The sequence below is a fragment of the Oncorhynchus clarkii genome, chromosome 26, assembly GCF_045791955.1.
Source record: "Oncorhynchus clarkii lewisi isolate Uvic-CL-2024 chromosome 26, UVic_Ocla_1.0, whole genome shotgun sequence".
In the NCBI taxonomy this organism is placed as follows: Eukaryota; Metazoa; Chordata; class Actinopteri; order Salmoniformes; family Salmonidae; genus Oncorhynchus; species Oncorhynchus clarkii.
In genome coordinates, this window is record NC_092172.1 from 10,011,275 (window position 1) to 10,029,247 (window position 17,973).

Sequence of the window (17,973 nt, forward strand, 5' to 3'; positions counted from 1 at the left end):
GAATGGGCCAAAATACCAGCAACATTGTGTGAAAACCTTGTGAAGACTTACAGAAAACGTTTGACCTCTGTCATTGCCAACAAAGGGTATATAAAAAGTATTGAGATAAACGTTTGTTATTGACCAAATACTTATTTTCCACCATAATTTGCAAATAAATTCAGTAAAAATCCTACAATGTGATTTTCTGGATTTTTTTCTCTCATTTTGTCTGTCATAGTTGAAGTGTACCTATGATGAAAATTACAGGCCTCTCTCATCTTTTTAAGTGGGAGAACTTGCACAATTGGTGGCTGACTAAATTTTGACTTTTTTTGCCCCAAAAAACAAAACGAATGGCACTGTGATAGACTGCATCCAATTTGTTGAGTAGAGTGTTATGTAAATGACATCGCCAAAGTCGAAGATCGGTACAATGGTCAGTTTTACGAGGGTATGTTTGGCAGCATAAGTGAACAATGCTTTGTTGCGAAATAGGAAGCTGATTCTAGATTTAATTTTGGATTGGAGATGCTAAATGTGAGTCTGGAAGGAGAGTTTACAGTCTAACCAGACACCTAGGTATTTGTACAGTGATTTCTCCTTTAAAAGAAGCATTGACGCTCGTCTGGAGGTTAGTTAACACGGTGTCCAAAGAAGGGCCAGATGTATACAGAATGGTGTCGTCTGCGTAGAGGTAGATCAGAGAATCACCAGCAGCAAGAGCGACATCATTGATGTATACAGAGAAGCGAGTCGGCCCGAGAATTGAACCCTGTGGCAACCCCATAGAGGCTGCCAGAGGTCCGGACAACAGGCCCTCCGATTTGACACACTGAACTCTATCAGAGAGGTAGTTGGTGAACCAGGCGAGGCAATCATTTGAGGAACCAAGGCTATTATATCTGCCGATGAGGATGTGGTGATTGACAGAGTCGAAAGCCTTGGCCAGGTTGATAAATACGGCTGCACAGTAATGCCTCTTATCGATGGCGGTTATGATATCGTTTAGGACCTTGAGTGTGGCTGAGTTGCACCCACGACCAGCTCTGAAACCCGATTGTATAGTGGAGAAGGTACAGTGGGATTCGAAATGGTCTGTGATCTGTTTGTTAAATTGGCTTTCGAAGATTTTAGAAAGGCAGGGCAGGATGGATATAGGTCTATAACAATTTGGGTCTAGAGTGCCTCTCCCTTTGAGGAGGACGATGACCGCGGCAGCATTCCAATCTTTGGGAATCTCAGACGATACGAAAGAGATGTTGAACAGGCTAGTGATAGGGGTTGCAACAATTTCGGCACATCAATTTTGAAAGAGAGGCTCCAAATTGTCTAGCCCGGCTGATTTGTAGGGATCCAGATTTTGCAGCTCTTTCAGAACATCAGCTATCTGGATTTGGGTGAAGGTGAAATGGGGGAGGCTTGGGCGAGTTGCTGTGAGGAGTGGAGGGCTGTTGATCGGGGCAGGGGTAGCCAGGTGGAAAGCATGGCCAGCCTTAGAAAAATGCTTATTGAAAGTCTCAATTATAGTGAATTTATCAGTGGTGACAGTGTTTCCTAGCCTCAGTGTAGTGGGCAGCTGGGAGGAGGTGCTCTTATTCTCCATGGATTTTACAGTGTCCCAGAACTTTTTTGAGTTTGTGCTGCAGGATGCAAATTTCTGTTTAAAAAATCTAGCCTTAGCTTTCATAACTGACTGTGTATATTGGATCCTAACTTCCCTGAAAAGTTGCATATCACGGGAGCTATTCGATACTAATGCAGAACACCACAGGATGTTTTTGTGCTGGTCAAGGACAGTCAGGTCTAGAGAGAACCAATCTGTTCCTGTTTTGTTTTTTTTGAGTGGAGCATGCTTATTTAAGATGGCGAGTAAGGCACTTTTAAAGAATACCCAGGCATCCTCTATTGACGGGATGAGGTCAACATCCTTCCAGGATACCCGGTCCAGGTCGATTAGAAAGGCCTGCTCGCTGAAGTGTTTTAGGGAGCGTTTGACAGTGATGAGGGGTGGTCATTTGACCGCAGACCCATTACGGATGTAAGCAATGAAGCAGTGATCGCTTAGATCTTGGTTGAAAACAGCAGAGGTGTATTTGGAGGGCAAGGTGGTTAGGATGATATCTTTGAGGGTGCCCGTGTTTACGGATTTGGGGTTGTGCCAAGACCTCAGGAAAAAAATTAAGTGTTAACACCATGGGATCACGCAGCCGTCATACCGCTCAGGAAGGAGGCGTGTTCGGTCTCCTAGAGATGAACCTACTTTAGTGCAAAAAGTGCAAATCAATCCCAGAAAAACAGCAAAGGACCTTGTGAAGATGCTGGAGGAAACGGGTACAAAAGTATCTATATCCACAGTAAAACGAGTCCTATATCGACATAACCTGAATGGCCGCACAGCAAGGAAGAAGCCACTGCTCCAAAACTGCCATAAAAAAGCCACGGTTTGCAACTGCACATGGGGACAAAGATCATACTTTTTGGAGAAATGTCCTCTGGTCTGATGAAACAAGAATAGAACTGTTTGGCCATAATCACCATCGTTATGTTTGGAGGAAAAAGGGGGAAGCTTGCAAGCCAAAGAACACCATCCCAACCCCGAAGCACGGGGGTGGCAGCATCATGTTGTGGGGGTGTTCTGCTGCAGGAGGGACTGGTGCACTTCACAAAATAGATGGCATCATGAGGCAGGAAAATTATGTGGATATATTGAAGCAACATCTCAAGACATAAATCAGGAAGTTAAAGCTTGGTCGCAAATGGGTCTTCCAAATGGACAATGACCCCAAGCATACTTCTAAAGTTGTGGCAAAATGGCTTAAGGACAACAAATTCAAGGTATTGGAGTGGCCATCACAAATCCCTGACCTCAACGCTATAGAATATTTGTGGGCAGAACTGAAAAGGCGTGTGTGAGCAAGGAGGCCTACAAACCTGACTAATTTACGCCAGCTCTGTCAGGAGGAATGGGCCATAATTTACCCAACTTATTGTGGAAGGTTTCCCGAAACGTTTGACCCAAATTAACCAATTTAAAGGCAATGCTACCAAATACTAATTGAGTGTATGCCAACTTCTGACCCACTGGGAATGTGATGAAAGAAATAAAAGCTGAAATAAATCATTCTCTCTACTATTATTCTGACATTTCACATTAAAATAAAGTGGTGGTCCTAACTGACCTAAGACAGGGAATAAGGTGTTTGGAAACTTCCGACTTCAACTGTATGTTTGAACTTGTGAGATTCCTCCCTTGTTCCCTGACTTACCAGAGCAGCATTGGAAGTGAGTGGTTGGGGAGGAGACTGGAAAGTAGCTTTTCCTTCCCGTTTGTTTTGAAGTTCCTCACCTCTTCCTCTCCACTAGATAACTGAACTCTGTGGGGCAGGAGAGCAAGCACTGCAACTTTTATGTTCTGAGGCTTTTAATGCTGGGTGGGGAGGTGTCTCTTTGGCTAACTGTGTGTGCGTTGTGGGTATTGTACTCGCACATGTTTCTGAATTAACTTTTGGAGCTGAGGAGTCCTGACTTGTTGGGTGTGATGATGTGTTCTGCTCTGTTTGCCACACAGACAAAACTCAGAGGCTCTAGAATGTGTGTGTGTGTGTGTGGTACTTTTCAACATGCTTGACACTCCTCACACCCAGATTGGAGAGAGCCTGGGAATGAGTGAATGTGATAAGCTGTGGAAGCATAAGGTTTCTTGAGTAAAACCTGCTCTTCGGGAGCTGTTTGGCTGGCTGGCTGCTCTGAATCTGTTTTGTGGTCTGAGAGGGGGATTGGAGCCTGTCAGTCATGTGCTGCAGGCTGGAGCGCCTGGCCAAGGTCTGTCTGTGTGCTCCACGGCCGCGCTGCAGGGAGATAAGACTCCCACTCCAGGCTGTAGACCGCAGCAGCTAGCCAGAACCCCCATCCCACCTCCAGCCTTCCTCCAGCACCCCCCCCCCCCCCCAGTGCATTGCCTTGCTCCAGCCTCCGCACCTGCAGAGTGGCAGTCCCTAAGCCAGCTTCCTCTCTCTCTGAGCGACACATCCTCCAGCCAGCGTCCCGAGCAGCACTGTGACCCCCCCCCCCCCCCCCCCCCCTCCCCCTCACTGTCACCATTCGCATTCGCAACATGACACATCTTTTAGTTAACAACAGCCTGTCGCTAGGGTAGCTGGTTAACCTCAAAATGTCTGTCATCTACCGTCCTCTCCTCCAGACCTTACACATACTTCCTAAGAGATGGTTGTTACTTAAGCTGGGCGTGCACTAGACGATTTTGGCCCTCATTTTTAGGATTAGGGTACGTTTTTGATATCGGAGACAAAATGTCATTGTCTACTCCGGGCCGTCACCAATGCTTGTTTAATATGAGCGGGTCAGAGACGCAATCAGAAGCCTACTGTTCCTGTCTTTGACCCATCCCAGACGCCCCGATATTGTCAAACGTTTGATTTTTTTATTTGCACAAAATCTGCAACGCTCTTGTAGTGTGAGATGTGCAACGACAACTTTTGAGAACGGTGGTCAGTAATAGGCCACTGAGAGCTCGCCAGAGAAGAAGCCAGTGAGATGATGACGTTGTTCCGCATCACCCAGGATGTGTCGACTCTCCAGCAGAGGCCATGCCTGCCACTCGTATGCGTTTGTACTTGCCTTTATTAACCAAAGCCAAAGTGTCAAATCGTTTCAGCTCTGGAGTTCACGAGCGATGTTATTCAAGTCAAAATGTGTTGGCTCGATATTTCAACTCAGTATGGCAAGCGTGGATCTCTGACTGAAAACCTTTTATAAGGCTGCTTTGAGTTAACTATCTAATCACATCAAGGGAAGAATCTTGTGGCGTGTCACCCCGTCTGTGTCACATGGTTTAGTGTGCTCACCCACTACGTTAGTGACACAGGGGGAAGAAAACACAGGAAAGAAGGTTGTTTTAAAGTGAGGATTTTGAAAGTCGAGAAGAGAGAGAGGTGCGTGTGTGTTTCTTAGTTTCAAACATTTATTACCTTGACTAAACAGATATGACCTTCCTGAGCTCGCTCTGCCATTCAGTTGGAGGGAGAAGCTGCAGTGTGTGTGTGTGTGTTTTGAGACAACAGTTCAGATGGGGACAAGTCAATGCTCACACGTCTTTCTGCTGACTAGTGTATGTGTGTGTGTGTGTCTGAACCTTTGGTCCTGTGCCTGACAGTATAGATAAAGATCCTTGGGTCCGGTCCTGGTAGCCCAGTTGGAACACCCCCCCCCCCCCCCCCCCCCCCCCCCCCCCCCCCCCCTCCCCCCCAAAAAGTATTGTTTATCATCTCTTTATGCATTGTCCACGTTTAGAACCATATCACTTTCTCCCAAAGAGTAATTCTGATGAAGCAATATACACCTTAATCAGGTTACTCTGTCAGTTTATGTGTAGTCTCCTCGTGTGAGTCTTCTCATTAGTGGACAAAGCCGAAACTGCAACTCCTTCCTCAGCTCTCTAGAGCCAGAAAGTAGAGCCAGGACAGTTACCCAGAATTCAAACAACATCTTCATGTACATGGATGAAGTCATTAGCTTTCCTTAGTCCTTTTTTCCAGCACGGTAACACCTCTAAACTGTTTTTACCGAACAGAGGTAGGGTGTTTTTCTTTTTAATAGTATCATTAACCCGTCTCTCCCCGCTGTAGGGTCTTGGATGCCCCCTGGTCAGAACATAATGAAACTGCACCTCATTCCCCACCACACATACATAACACAGTCTTTAGTGAGTGTCCAGAGAGGACTAAATTGATTGCACACATAACATAAGCGCTGAGTGTTCAAAACATTAGGAACACCTTCCTAATATTGAATTGCAGCCCCTTTTCCCCTCAGAACAGCTTTAGTTAGTCAGGGCATGGACCTTACAAGGTTTCAAAAGTGTTCCACATGGATGCTGGCCCACGTTGACTCCAATGCTTCACACAGTTGTGTCAAATTGATGTCCTGGGTGGTGGATCATTCTTGATACACACGGGAAACTGTTGAGCGTGGGAAACCCACAAACCGTTGCACCTGGCACCTACTACCATAGCACGTTCAAAAGCACTTTCTTAATATTTTGTCTTGCACATTCACCCTCTGAGTGGCACACATGCACAATCCATGTCTCAACTGTCTCAAGGCTTTAAAATCGTTCTCTAACCTCTCTTGGCCCCTTTATCTACACCAGTGGTCACCAACTGGTCGATCTCCAAGGCATTCGTTGTCAATCACCAAACATTCATTTGCGTTCCTTTCTTTGGTTGTTTGTTTTTTTTTTGCGTTGTTGGCGCCATTTGATTCAGCAGCCCTAACGGCGGGAAGGCAAAATGTTCCCATTTTGAACCATTTCATGTCTCTGCCTGCCCGTCAGGCCCAGATAGCAAATCAAGTGCACCTCTGGGCCTACTGCTGGCCAATCAGACAGCTCAGTTTCCTTAGAGCCATAGACTGTAAAAAGAAGCCTTGAACGTACAGCAAGGTTGATAGAGACTCCGTGAACACAGAGAAGAGCTGCTGTTTTTATGAGTAAGTTCATGTTTTTAAGTTGTTATTCAGCACCGTCAACACTTATACTTTTTATAAGCCATAAAATGCATGTTCTCCCTACTTCCACTCACGCTACAATCAGCACTGTTCGCTGTAATGAACGACTATAGCATTGTGTCAGAGTTATTACCCTGCTATTGTATCAGAACGCTGATGGGAGGGATCAGTGTGGTGTCCATATTAGCAGTCAGCCTGCTGGTGTAACTCGCGCTGTGACGTGGACCTCCGAATCAGTGTCGCTACAATGGACAAGCCACTTTATTAACAGAAATGTAGACGGTACCATATTTCTACCTGTAATGATTGAAGCGATTACATTTGGCTTTTACAGCAACTGCTCTGAAGCTGCACGATGTAACCTGCTCCGTCACTGCAATCAATTACGAAAAAGCAGGAACAGGGCTCAAAATCTCTCTCTCTCTCTCTCTCTCTCTCTCTCACTCACTCACTCACTCACTCACTCACTCACTCACTCACTCACTCACTCACTCACTCACTCACTCACTCACTCACTCACTCACTCACTCACTCACTCACTCACTCACTCACTCACTCACTCACTCACTCACTCACTCACTTACTTACTTACTTTTATTTAGGAGCTGGACTAATGGTCCTCGTTTCAAACTGTTACAATGGAGATTGGTGGAAGGTAGTATATAGATTATCTCAAGATGGAGTTACACTTGTGCTTCACTGATAGACAGGCATTCAACCCCGGGCTTTTAGGCTCTATACTGAGGCTGTGTGTGTACATAATACCTAGGCAGAACACAGTGTGGTTTTTTTTTATGTGGACTGTATATATTACTATAATCAGTCATTGAAGCGTTTTTGCTGCACGTTGTAAATGTAAAAACAGGCTTCCATCTGAGTGTGGGTCCAGACCAGCCATGCAATCCATCCACATTTATCCTGATTTGTTGCTGTGGTGCTCTCTTTGTTTACTGTAAAACGGGTGATTTACGTTGGCTGCGCTTGGCAGGGCCTGTGCGTGGGGCCAGTGATGGGGGGGTGGTGGTAGAAGCCTCTTGGCTGGGCGACGGTAGGAATAGGACGGTCTGATTTGTGTCTTTTTATGAGGCTTGTTTATGGGTCTGAATGGCTCTAATGGCTCCTTTTGTTTTCCCCTCCATGCAGCGGGCCAGCTGAGCCAGTCGGCCCACCTCTCCCTGCAGCTGCCTTACACCGTCCTGGGTCTAGGGCGCAGCGCCAACTTCCTGGACCACCTGTACGTGGGTATCCCCCGGCCCCTCGGGGACAAGGTACTGGATGGTGCGCCGCAGCACTGGGGGAGGGGAGCAGAGAGGAGGGAGATGCCAGACAAAACACAGGACAGGACAGGATGCAGTAGGAGCTACAGCAGGTCTTAGTTAATGAACCATCAAAATACTTTTTCTAGTCACTGCACCCATGTGGAGAACACACCCAGAGCCACTGATACTGACACTAACTATACTGCAGGTTGATGTAAATGCTGTACATGTTTCTTCCTGTTGCAATATGATAAGTAGATGATCTATTGTGCAGTAAATAATTTGTTATCTTCTTCGTTCCCCCACTTTTGTGCTACCTCAAACATTGGCATGTGGTGTGGGTTCGTGTGGAGCGACAGCCTTCTGTCTCTCGTATCGCAGGCCGTTTGAAATGCTGTTTGTCGGTTCCTCGATAGATTCCCCTGCGCGGCTTATTTGAATTTGAGACGCTGGCTCCCGTTCCTCGCCTGTCAAAGAAAAGAACAGAGGTCTTCATCATAGCGGATTTGCATTGCAAATTTCTGCCCATACCTCACTACCTTGGGAGCGAGGCTCGTACAGAGTAAGGCATCTGAAGTACAGCAACGTGCTCTGTTATCGCTCGCACCCTTTGAGTAATGCAAGAAAATGTTTCCACAAAGGTTCACATTTCCCCACACAGCAGTTAATAAAATATAATGCTTTGTATTATGCTAACCAATTTTTACCTTCAGAGGGTGTATGGATACGGTGTGTTCAGTGCTACATACACTGAGTGCACAAAACATTAAGAACACCTGCTCTTTCCATGACATAGACTGACCAGGTGAAATCTATGATCCCTTATTAATGTCACTTGTTAAATCCACTTCAATCAGTGTAGATGAAGGGGAGGAGACAGGTTAAAGAAGGATTTTTAAGCCTTGAGAAAATGGTAGTTGGTGCCAGGTGCATCGGTTTGTGTCAAGAACTGCAATGTTGCTGGGTACAGTTTCCCGCGTGTATCAAGAATTGTCCACCACCCAAAGGACATCGAACCGACTTGACACAACTGTGGGGAGCATTGGAGTCATGGGCCAGCATCCCTGTGGAACAGGGGGGGAACACAATATTAGGAAGGTGTTCCTAAAAAATGTACACTCGATGTACACATTTAATGAACAGCTGTGTGTCTGACTGTCTCTGATAGTTCCTATCTGTCTCTCTCAGGTCTTTCTTCAACCCTCCCTTTCTTCAACATTCAGGAGGCCTGTGAGGGAGTTAGGGAGGGAGGGAGAGAGAAAGAGAGGAGGGAGTGTGTTCTACTTCTACTCTCCTCCTGTACACTTGTCTCAATCCCATGAGGATCCTTTCCTCCGCTCACAGGGTTTACTTCACTAATCAAGATTCCCGCTCTGCTCTCGCCTCCCAAAAAACCCACTTCACTCCCAACTTCAGACCCAGCGCTCTCCTTTGAAACGCTCTCTGAAAACCCAGAAACGCTTTCCTCCTCTAAAACGCAGGCGTCTTCTCTTAGCCAAAGCGCCGGAAGCGCAGCCTGTCACTGTCTCTCACCGCCGTTCTGCATAAACCGCACTGCATTGAAGAGCAACATGCCAGGGTTAGCTTAGGAGGTTGAGAACTGCAACTTGTAATGAACTAGCACACTGTTCACAGTGCACTGACTCAAGGTGACTCATTCCAGTTCGTCATTATTCTCCTTTAACCTAACAATCACTAGCAACTGGCAAATCAAAATCCCTGAATCTGCAGCTCTGAATCTTTGCCTTAAATAGTATATGCATCGCTGAGCGATTTAGGTGTGTCATTCACTTCTATAGACATTTCTCAGTGTCAGGACGGAGTCGTATGCGTGGCTTCCTAACCCACACAACCCTCAGCATTGTAACGATACTCCAGCTAATGGGACTGTAGGAAGTAGGCTGACACCAGGGGGATACTTCAGCAGACCTCATTTATTTAATTTATTAGCCTGTCTGTGTTTTAAATGCATGGCTTTTAAATAGCTCGGGTATAGGTAGCTGAAACCCCTGGGCTCTCATTAGGGTGGTTCTGGGTAAACGAGGACGCAAAGTACCGGCGGCACACACTGCGTGTGCGTCTGCGTGCGTGAGCGAGCAAGTGTGTTTTCCTTATCCCTTAATGTTGCCAAATGATAGATGTGTGGTCGGAAATGAGTCTCTCTTCCCTAGAGGACTCTGTGAGAAAGATGAATTTAATGTTTGCCAGTGATTGCCATCCAGTAGCAACTTGAAGAGGGGAAAATTACCTTTTGTAATTAATATAGAAGCTGGCTTTGAAAAGCTTTTGAGCTTGATCTTCATAGAATGAAGTTTCTTAAACTCTGAAGCCGGAGAGCAAATTGTAGTGCAGTATAGGAAATGACTCAGGCCCTACATTGAATCTGCACTGAGAAGTGTGGGATATATTGCCTGCTTTGAACTAGACTTTTTCCATTATTGCCCCTTCATTCTGCCTCCCCGAGGCACTAATAACATAGTTTCTCTGTTTCTGCCTTACAGGATGTGAGGAAGCAGGAGTGGACAGCCATCATCCCCAACTCGCAGCTCATAGTCATTCCATACCCACACAACGAGCCCCGCAGGTACACACACACACACTCATACATCTGTACTTGGGACGCCCACAAACATGCCCAGGCCATGTTTCCATTGGTTTTCTGTGTCATTCACATGTAGTTCTACCCCCAGGAGTGCCAGCAGATGGCAGAACCCCCCCCCCCCTCTCTCTCTCTCTCCGTATGGCCAGCTAACACATTCTCTCACCAACACATGGAACACACACACTCTGACAAAAGCTTGCACTTGCATATACAGTGCCTTCGGAAAGTATTCAGCCCCCTTGACTTATTCTAAAATTGATTAAATTATATGTTTCCCTCATCAATCTACACACAATACCCCATAATGACAAAGCGGAAACAGGTTTTTAGACATTTTTGCAAATGTTTTTACATAAGTATTCAGACCCGTTGCTATGAGACTTGAAATTGAGCTCGGGTTCATCCTGATTCCATTGATCATCCTTGAGATGTTTCTACAACTTGACTGGAGTCCACCTGTGGTAAATTAAATTGATTGGACATGATTTGGAAAGGGCCTTGGTCAGGGAGGTGGCCAAGAACCCGATGGTCACTTTGACAGAGCTCCAGAGTTCCTCTGTGGAGATGGTTGTCCTTCTGGAAGGTTCTCCCATCTATGCAGCACTCCACCAATCAGGCCTTTATGGTAGAGTGGCCAGACGGAAGCCACTCCTCAGTAAAAGGCACATGACAGCCCGCTTGGAGTTTGCCAAAAGGCACCTAAAGACTCTCAGACCATGAGAAACGAGATGCTCTGGTGTGATGAAACCAAGAGGAAACCTGGCACCATCCCTACGGTGAAGCATGGTGGTGGCGATGTTGTGGAGATGTTTTTCAGCGGCAGGGACTGGGAGACTAGTCAGGATTGAGGGAAAGATGAACGTAACAAAGTACAGAGAGATCCTTGATGAGAACCTGCTCCAGAGTGCTCAGGACCTCAGACTGGGGCAAAGGTTCACCTTCCAACAGGACAACGACCCAAAGCACACAGCCACAACAACGCAGGAGTGGCTTTGGGACAAGTCGGGAATGTCCTTGGGTGGCCCAGCAAGAGCCCGGACTTGAACCCGATCAAACATCTCTGGAGAGACCTGGAAAAAAAGATGTGCAGCAATGCTCCCCATCTAACCTGACCGAGCTTGAGATCTGCAGAGAAGAGTGGGACAAACTCCCCAAAAAACAGATATGCCAAGCTTGTAATGTCATACCCAAGAAGACTCGAGGCAGTAATTGCTGCCAAAGGTACTTCAACAAAGTACTGTGTAAAGGGTCTGAATATTTATGTAAATGTTATATTTCAGTTTTTTATTTTTCAAACATTTGCAAAAAAAACTGTTTTTGCTTTGTCATTATGGGGTATTGTTTGTAGATTGATGAGGGAAAATAAATATATTTATTCAATTTTAGAATAAGGCTGTAAGGTAACAAAATGTGGAAAGAATCAAGGGGTCTGAATACTTTCCGAATGCACTGTATATAGCTACTACACTAACTTATTACTCAGAAAAACACACCCACATTAGGTAGATGCATACATCATGTACTGTTCCTACATTATCGTGAATGCTCAGTGTATAGCTGTGTAAAGAAGGTGTTTTCAGTCTCATAATGTTTATTGGGCACAGGTTAACGCAACATATTGTGTCTAATTTTGTGTCCTGCGTTGCTATTGGTAGTTTTTGTTTTCACCACTAATATTTCATGTGTTTATTAGTTCTGATAGAATGTCTTAATGAAGTTCTCTCACGAGGTTTTTTTGATGAATATTTGAGCAGATGTATTGTTCTTCAGCCATTTATTGTAGAATAATATTGTATCTCCACAATCTGGGCCTGTTCTTGTTTTTAGTCAAACCGTTCAAATGAACTCTCCGTTCTTTTCAATAGTCACAAAATATGTGCATCGAAAGACTGTAAAATGAGCTTGTCATTGTTTGTTTTTCATCTTATTGAAATGGTTCATCTCTGACAGGGATTTCTCGATTCGTTTTGACCTGACACGTCATACTTTCAGGGTATTTTCATATTTTGTGATTACAGGAACTTTAGTGTCAAATAACACCTCTGATAAAGCAAAATATGCCAAATTATAGCACGTTGACTCTTACGTTCTGATAGGGTTGGAAGAGATGAGAGACGTGCCTTTTTTGAACGAGTTTCACGTCACGTAGTAGTTGACACGCTCGTTCTCTCTCTCTACCCTTTCCCTGTTTTAGTTGGAGTGCGAAATTATATCTGACCCCCAGTAACATAGTCCTGCTGACCGCCATCGCTCTGAGCGGAGTGTGTGTGTTCATCCTGGTCATCATTGGCATCCTCCACTGGCAGGAGAAGGTAAGAACGGAATGACACAAATACGTCGCTTACACCGTTTATCGTCGTCCTTATCATCACTTGCTGTTTTAATCGATAGTAATGAGCACCATCAACCTCCTCTCTTCCCCTTCATTATTAGCTGTACTGTCTTGTCATTTTTCCTCTTCTTCCTTGCATTCCTCCTCACTATCCTCTCCTCCCCCTCCTCTTAATAGCCTGAGCCAAAGCCGGTTATGTTCTGGTCAGAGCAGTGTGTGTCCTCTCTCATCCTCCCCACCATTGCCAGTCCATAGTATCTGGTGGGGGTTTTCTCTTCTCCTGGCCCTAGGGGGGTTGCTGGGGAGCTCTGGTGCTCGTCCAGAGAGCAGGAGACCCGCTGTGGGAACAGGGCTCACTCTGAGAGGAACAGATGGGTCAGAACCAGCAGATGGGCCCTGTCCTCTAGCCTCCCACAGAGCTCCAGCACTGCTGTTAGAGGGCCATAACCAGTGAGGATGCTCGGCTGTAATTGCTTTTGTTTTGCCCCTTCAGCATATCAAATATTTTGTTCGTAATCCCTGTAAATATGTCCTCTAGGGAGTGTGTGTGTGTGTGTGTGTGTGTGTGTTTGTTGTCTTGCTACATTCCTGTGGGTGTTTGTGAATTTTACATTGAGTTTTAAGGTAATCATGTATTGTTTGAATTTCGCAAACTTGTGCTCATTTGCATGTGTTTGCATGCAACTGTTGCCGACATGCATGTGTGGTGTGTGTCCAGCCTACCGTGCACACACCACGGAGCGATTCATCCCCATCCCAGTACAGCCGTGGCTGGTCTGTTTCTCCATCGAGCGAGGCCGAGCAACGTTGGCGTCTTCTCAAAGCCATCTGCTGTGGGTGCTTTATAATGCACGCAGGAAGCCATAATTGCTCTCCGCTCAGGGAACTGTTCCGGGAACACTAGCTTCATTGGAGTTGACTCTGCATTAAAATAACATGTTTGGCTCCATATCTGAGGAACTGAGCCCAGCAATTATATTTTAGCAGAAAGCGAGCGAGGCAGAGGCATGGCTCCTTGTCCGTTGTTGATTAGAGGTTGATTGACTGATAATGTTCATGATGGCCAAGGTAATGGGAGCTCGGGTAATAGCTAGCTGTTCATTTGTTTAGATGATCTGTACTTCAGTTCAGAGCCCCCTTCATTTTCATAGATACAGGTAACTGCCAAAATAAAGGAAACACCAACATAACGTGACTTAGTAAGGTGTTGGGTCACCACGAGCCAGAACAGCTTCAATGCACCTTGGCAGAGATTCTGGAACTTTATTGGAGGGATGCGACATCATTCTTCCACGAGAAATTCCATGATTTGGTGTTTTGTTGAGGGTGGTGGAAAACGCTGTCTCGGGCGCCGCTCAATGATCTCCTAGTCGTGTTCAATTGGTTTGAGATCTGGTGATTGATACGGCCGTGGCATATGGTTTACATTTTCTTCATGCTCATCAAACCATCCATTGACCATGTTGTGCCCTGTGGATGGGGGCATTGTCATCCTATGAGGGCATAGCCATGGTAGCCAAAATAATGGCCTGCCCAGCATGTTTAAACATGATCATTTTCATGATTAATACATGTTTTATACATTGCTTAATTAACTCATGTGCCACACCTGTGTGGAAGCACCTGCTTTTAATATACTTTGCATCCCTTATTTAATCAAGTGTTTCCATTATTTTGGCAGTTACCTTTATATCTGCTTCATGTTATTACTGTTGCAGCTGATGAGTCACATCTTTTGAATCTGCATCCTGTTTTTGTGTCAGTATGACATCTCAGTTCTTGTGAGGCTGTGTGTTTTTGTTCCTGTTGTATTGGGATGGCCGACATCTCCGCTGTGGTGGGTCTTTTTAAGCGTGGGTACCTGCCTTTGTTTGCTTTTAATGGGGGAGGGTCGTGACCCATTGTCATCTTTTTGTCTAGTCGGGTGTGCCATATGCATTGTAAGTGTGCTTGCCTTGAAGTCATATCTGAGCCCGGCTGCTGCTGAGTGCTCCTGTTCTATCTGACTCACTCTGCCCAGCACAATAACACACCATCATTGAAGGGGCTCTCTTAGATAAGAGAGTCTAACCTTTCACGCAGGGGAAAATAGCATTTGGAGAGAAATAATCTCCATAAACCTTTCCATTTGCATTGCGGTATGGGGTTGACCAGGTCACGGTACGATGGGTGATTTACTTTTCATATTTACGCTGACCCCTGCTATTTGTTCCACAAATCTCAATGATCAAATAGACGTCAGAGGCTGGTTGGAGACAGAGTGCCTCCTGCAACAGCCGAGACTGGCTCAGGAAGTGTTGTTAGAACACTGTTAACGATAAGAAAGCTTGTCGAAATTTGAATAAAACTGCTTTCTCTGTTTTAGCCTAGCTGTAAATCTGAGAGGTATTTTGGATTCTCTTTACTTGTCCGATAACTTTGGTTTCATGCCTGAGGAATCAATCAGTGTTTGTTTGAGCCATTTGTATTTTGGTGTGGGTTTAAACAGAATGCAGGGTTTTTCAGAGCAGTGAAGGCTGCATTATGCCTCCGCGTTGCATAATGCATACATTGTGACAAAGGTCTTCTTTTATGCTTAGTTCAAGGCCCCATAGCCTTAGCACAGAGTAAGGATAGGTTACCGCATACAGTAGACCTCTCAAATAGGTAATGTTATCGTGTTACTGAACTTCACATTCAATCAGGAGGTTTCAGACCCTTCCATAAATGACACTGAGGATATCGCGCACGGAATAACGACACAATTATATCCCCTGAACACTCAATTATTTTGTGTTCCTACATCACAGTGAAATAGAAATATTGACAGGATTTACAAGCCAGTTCACTGAATGAGACCTGAGGAGCGTATAAAAGTATGTTCATGTACTGTGTACACGCCATAAGAACAAGTGGAAGTAACTGAACACTCAGTCCTAAAGACAGTCTGCTCCCTTAAGTCCTGAGCAACACAGACACGGCCGACAGACTCTCTGCTTAGATGTCGGTGTCCTCCATCAGGACTGTCTGTCGTATGGCGAGTAGTTCCAGAACACATCTGTCAGCTTCATCTCCGCTGCATTTTTGAAGCTTCCCCTTTTTTTTCATCATACGTGCCTTTTATGTGCTGTTGTCAAGGGAAAGCTCAAAAATAAATGTGAATGATCCTGATGAATCCGCAGAGGGTACGTAATCGTACGTGGAAGTGAGATCCCGTTAACACTTGCAATACTGATTGCCTGTCTCAGATTGTAGCCATGACCACTCAGTAGGTCTGCCGGTTTCATTACAATTCTATAATGGTGTCAGCCCCACCTCTCTCTCTCTCTCTCTCTCTCTCTCTCTCCCTCCATCACTGACTGTTAGACTCTGCTTGTCTGTGTTGGTCTGACTCGTGACCCCTGACCATTGCCCTGTGTGGGTTTCAGAAAGCGGACGACCGGGAGAAGAGACAGGAAGCACACCGGTTCCATTTTGATGCCATGTGAAGGAGCACAGGAAGAGATGGACCATGGGAAAAAGTCATGCCAGCTTTCTGTTTTATTTATTTATTTATGTTTGCTGGTCGATGGAATTGTTTATTTATTTGATCCCCTCGGGCTCTTGACGATGAGCCATTTAAAGTGTTTATATATCCATTAGACATTATCAAATGTAAAAGAGACAGACAGGTTACTTCTGGCATACTTGCACAGTTTTGGCATACTTGCACATTTCAAGGGCCAAAATGATGGATGAACTCAAATCTAAACAGGACTACTGAGTGAAATTACACTGAGTTATATCCCAGTTTACTTTTTTATTCAATGGTTTGGCTCAGCTCATTATGTATGGTTGTCAAATGGGCACTAACAGTTTACGTCATGAATTTTGCAATAATGTTCAATCCAAGCCATCCTGATCTGCAAAACACATTACCGATGTGTTTGTTTTGGGGGAAGCATTGCTATTGTAATGCTACTTGAATATTTATGTCTGTAAACCCATATTCTTCCTGTATGTCAATCTGCAAAGGTTATTGTTTTCCGTGGACTGTTATAGTGAGATCTTACACATAGAGTCCACTGACCCAAACAGGGTATTTACGCTGGATGCATCCATTGTGCTCTACTGTATATAATGCACATAGTACATGGTCCATAATGAGGGGTTACTGTATGTGTCAAGTTCATTATGTATTTTTCCTCTCCTTTTTTCAAATTCCCCTCCAAATCCCTGACACAATGTCTTATCCTTGTTTGACCTCTCCCACTCTCCCACTGCTGTCACTCACAGTGGTCTTGGAATGGCCTGTACCACTGACCCCTCTGGTTTGGTCACGTCCTTCACTTTTTAGTCTTTCTCACTCTTAATAATCGTGTTTGTCTCGCATGATAAACACAGTGTGTTTTTGGAGTTTCAAACACTTATGTGTTCATTAAAAACGTACATGAAACTGTGGCGGTCAACTGAAGAATGGTCCACACAACACTTAAACTACTTCTACTTACAAGGGGAAATATGTTTGTTCTTTAACCAACAGAAAGTGCAATCATCAATATTATCACCAATGTCAAGTTTCTTCTATTAATCATTCTATTTCATTTGGAATTAACGTGGGGCACATGCTATCATCTCATGTCTGTGGTTTAAATAATGATTGATAGTGATCAGTCTGATTGATTGTATTTTTGTGTTTGTGTGTGGATTGTGTTTATAATCGGAAATGTTCAACTGAAGTATGATCATTTCTGTTGAGAATGTTTATGGGATGATGGGTTGAAAATTAAAAGTGTTTATCGTGCTTAATTCATGGTGGTTCTCACTTGTTTTGAATTCATTTAAATGTATTTCCGTCTCACTTTTGTCTTCCGTTTCATAGACTGGCACGTCCATCCGAAAAATGGAATTATCCTAGTGAGCTGATGACCAAAGAAACGATTGGAAGTGACAACTTGGCATAGCCTACAGTTTTGAGTTATTTTTAGCTCATGTAGCGTAATGTATTGCAATCTGGCACTTATGGTAAAATGGTAGTCTAATAAAATGGTAGCCATCATTTAAATAGCAGTTGATGTTTTACTGTCTGTTGATGTTTTTGCACGATTGTCTCTTGGCAACAACTTACTGAGTAAATATTATCCTAATGGTAGGCTGTCAACTTTTCCGTTTTTTTGCGCAAAGCACATAACCCCATTGTAACTTGCTCCATTCATTTTGTATTATATCATAAATGGCTTTGCTCAATTTTACCAATATAATCTTTCAATGTAACATAAACAGAGCAGAGACTTGTATGCAGCGAGAGAGAACGC

General features: G+C 44.7%; 1 protein-coding gene across 1 annotated transcript in view; it reads left to right on the forward strand.

The window, feature by feature from the left end:
* The window catches only part of LOC139384439 (T-cell immunomodulatory protein-like), a 125,245-nt gene extending 107,778 nt beyond the window's left edge, over nt 1-17,467 (forward strand). Inside the window, exons 15-18 of the mRNA XM_071129206.1 lie at nt 7,651-7,775; nt 10,268-10,350; nt 12,563-12,680; nt 16,108-17,467. Coding sequence (XP_070985307.1) covers nt 7,651-7,775; nt 10,268-10,350; nt 12,563-12,680; nt 16,108-16,167 — 386 coding nt within the window. The 3' untranslated portion in view covers nt 16,168-17,467. The remainder of the gene's footprint in view (nt 1-7,650; nt 7,776-10,267; nt 10,351-12,562; nt 12,681-16,107) is intronic.
* Nucleotides 17,468-17,973: the final 506 nt, after the last annotated feature.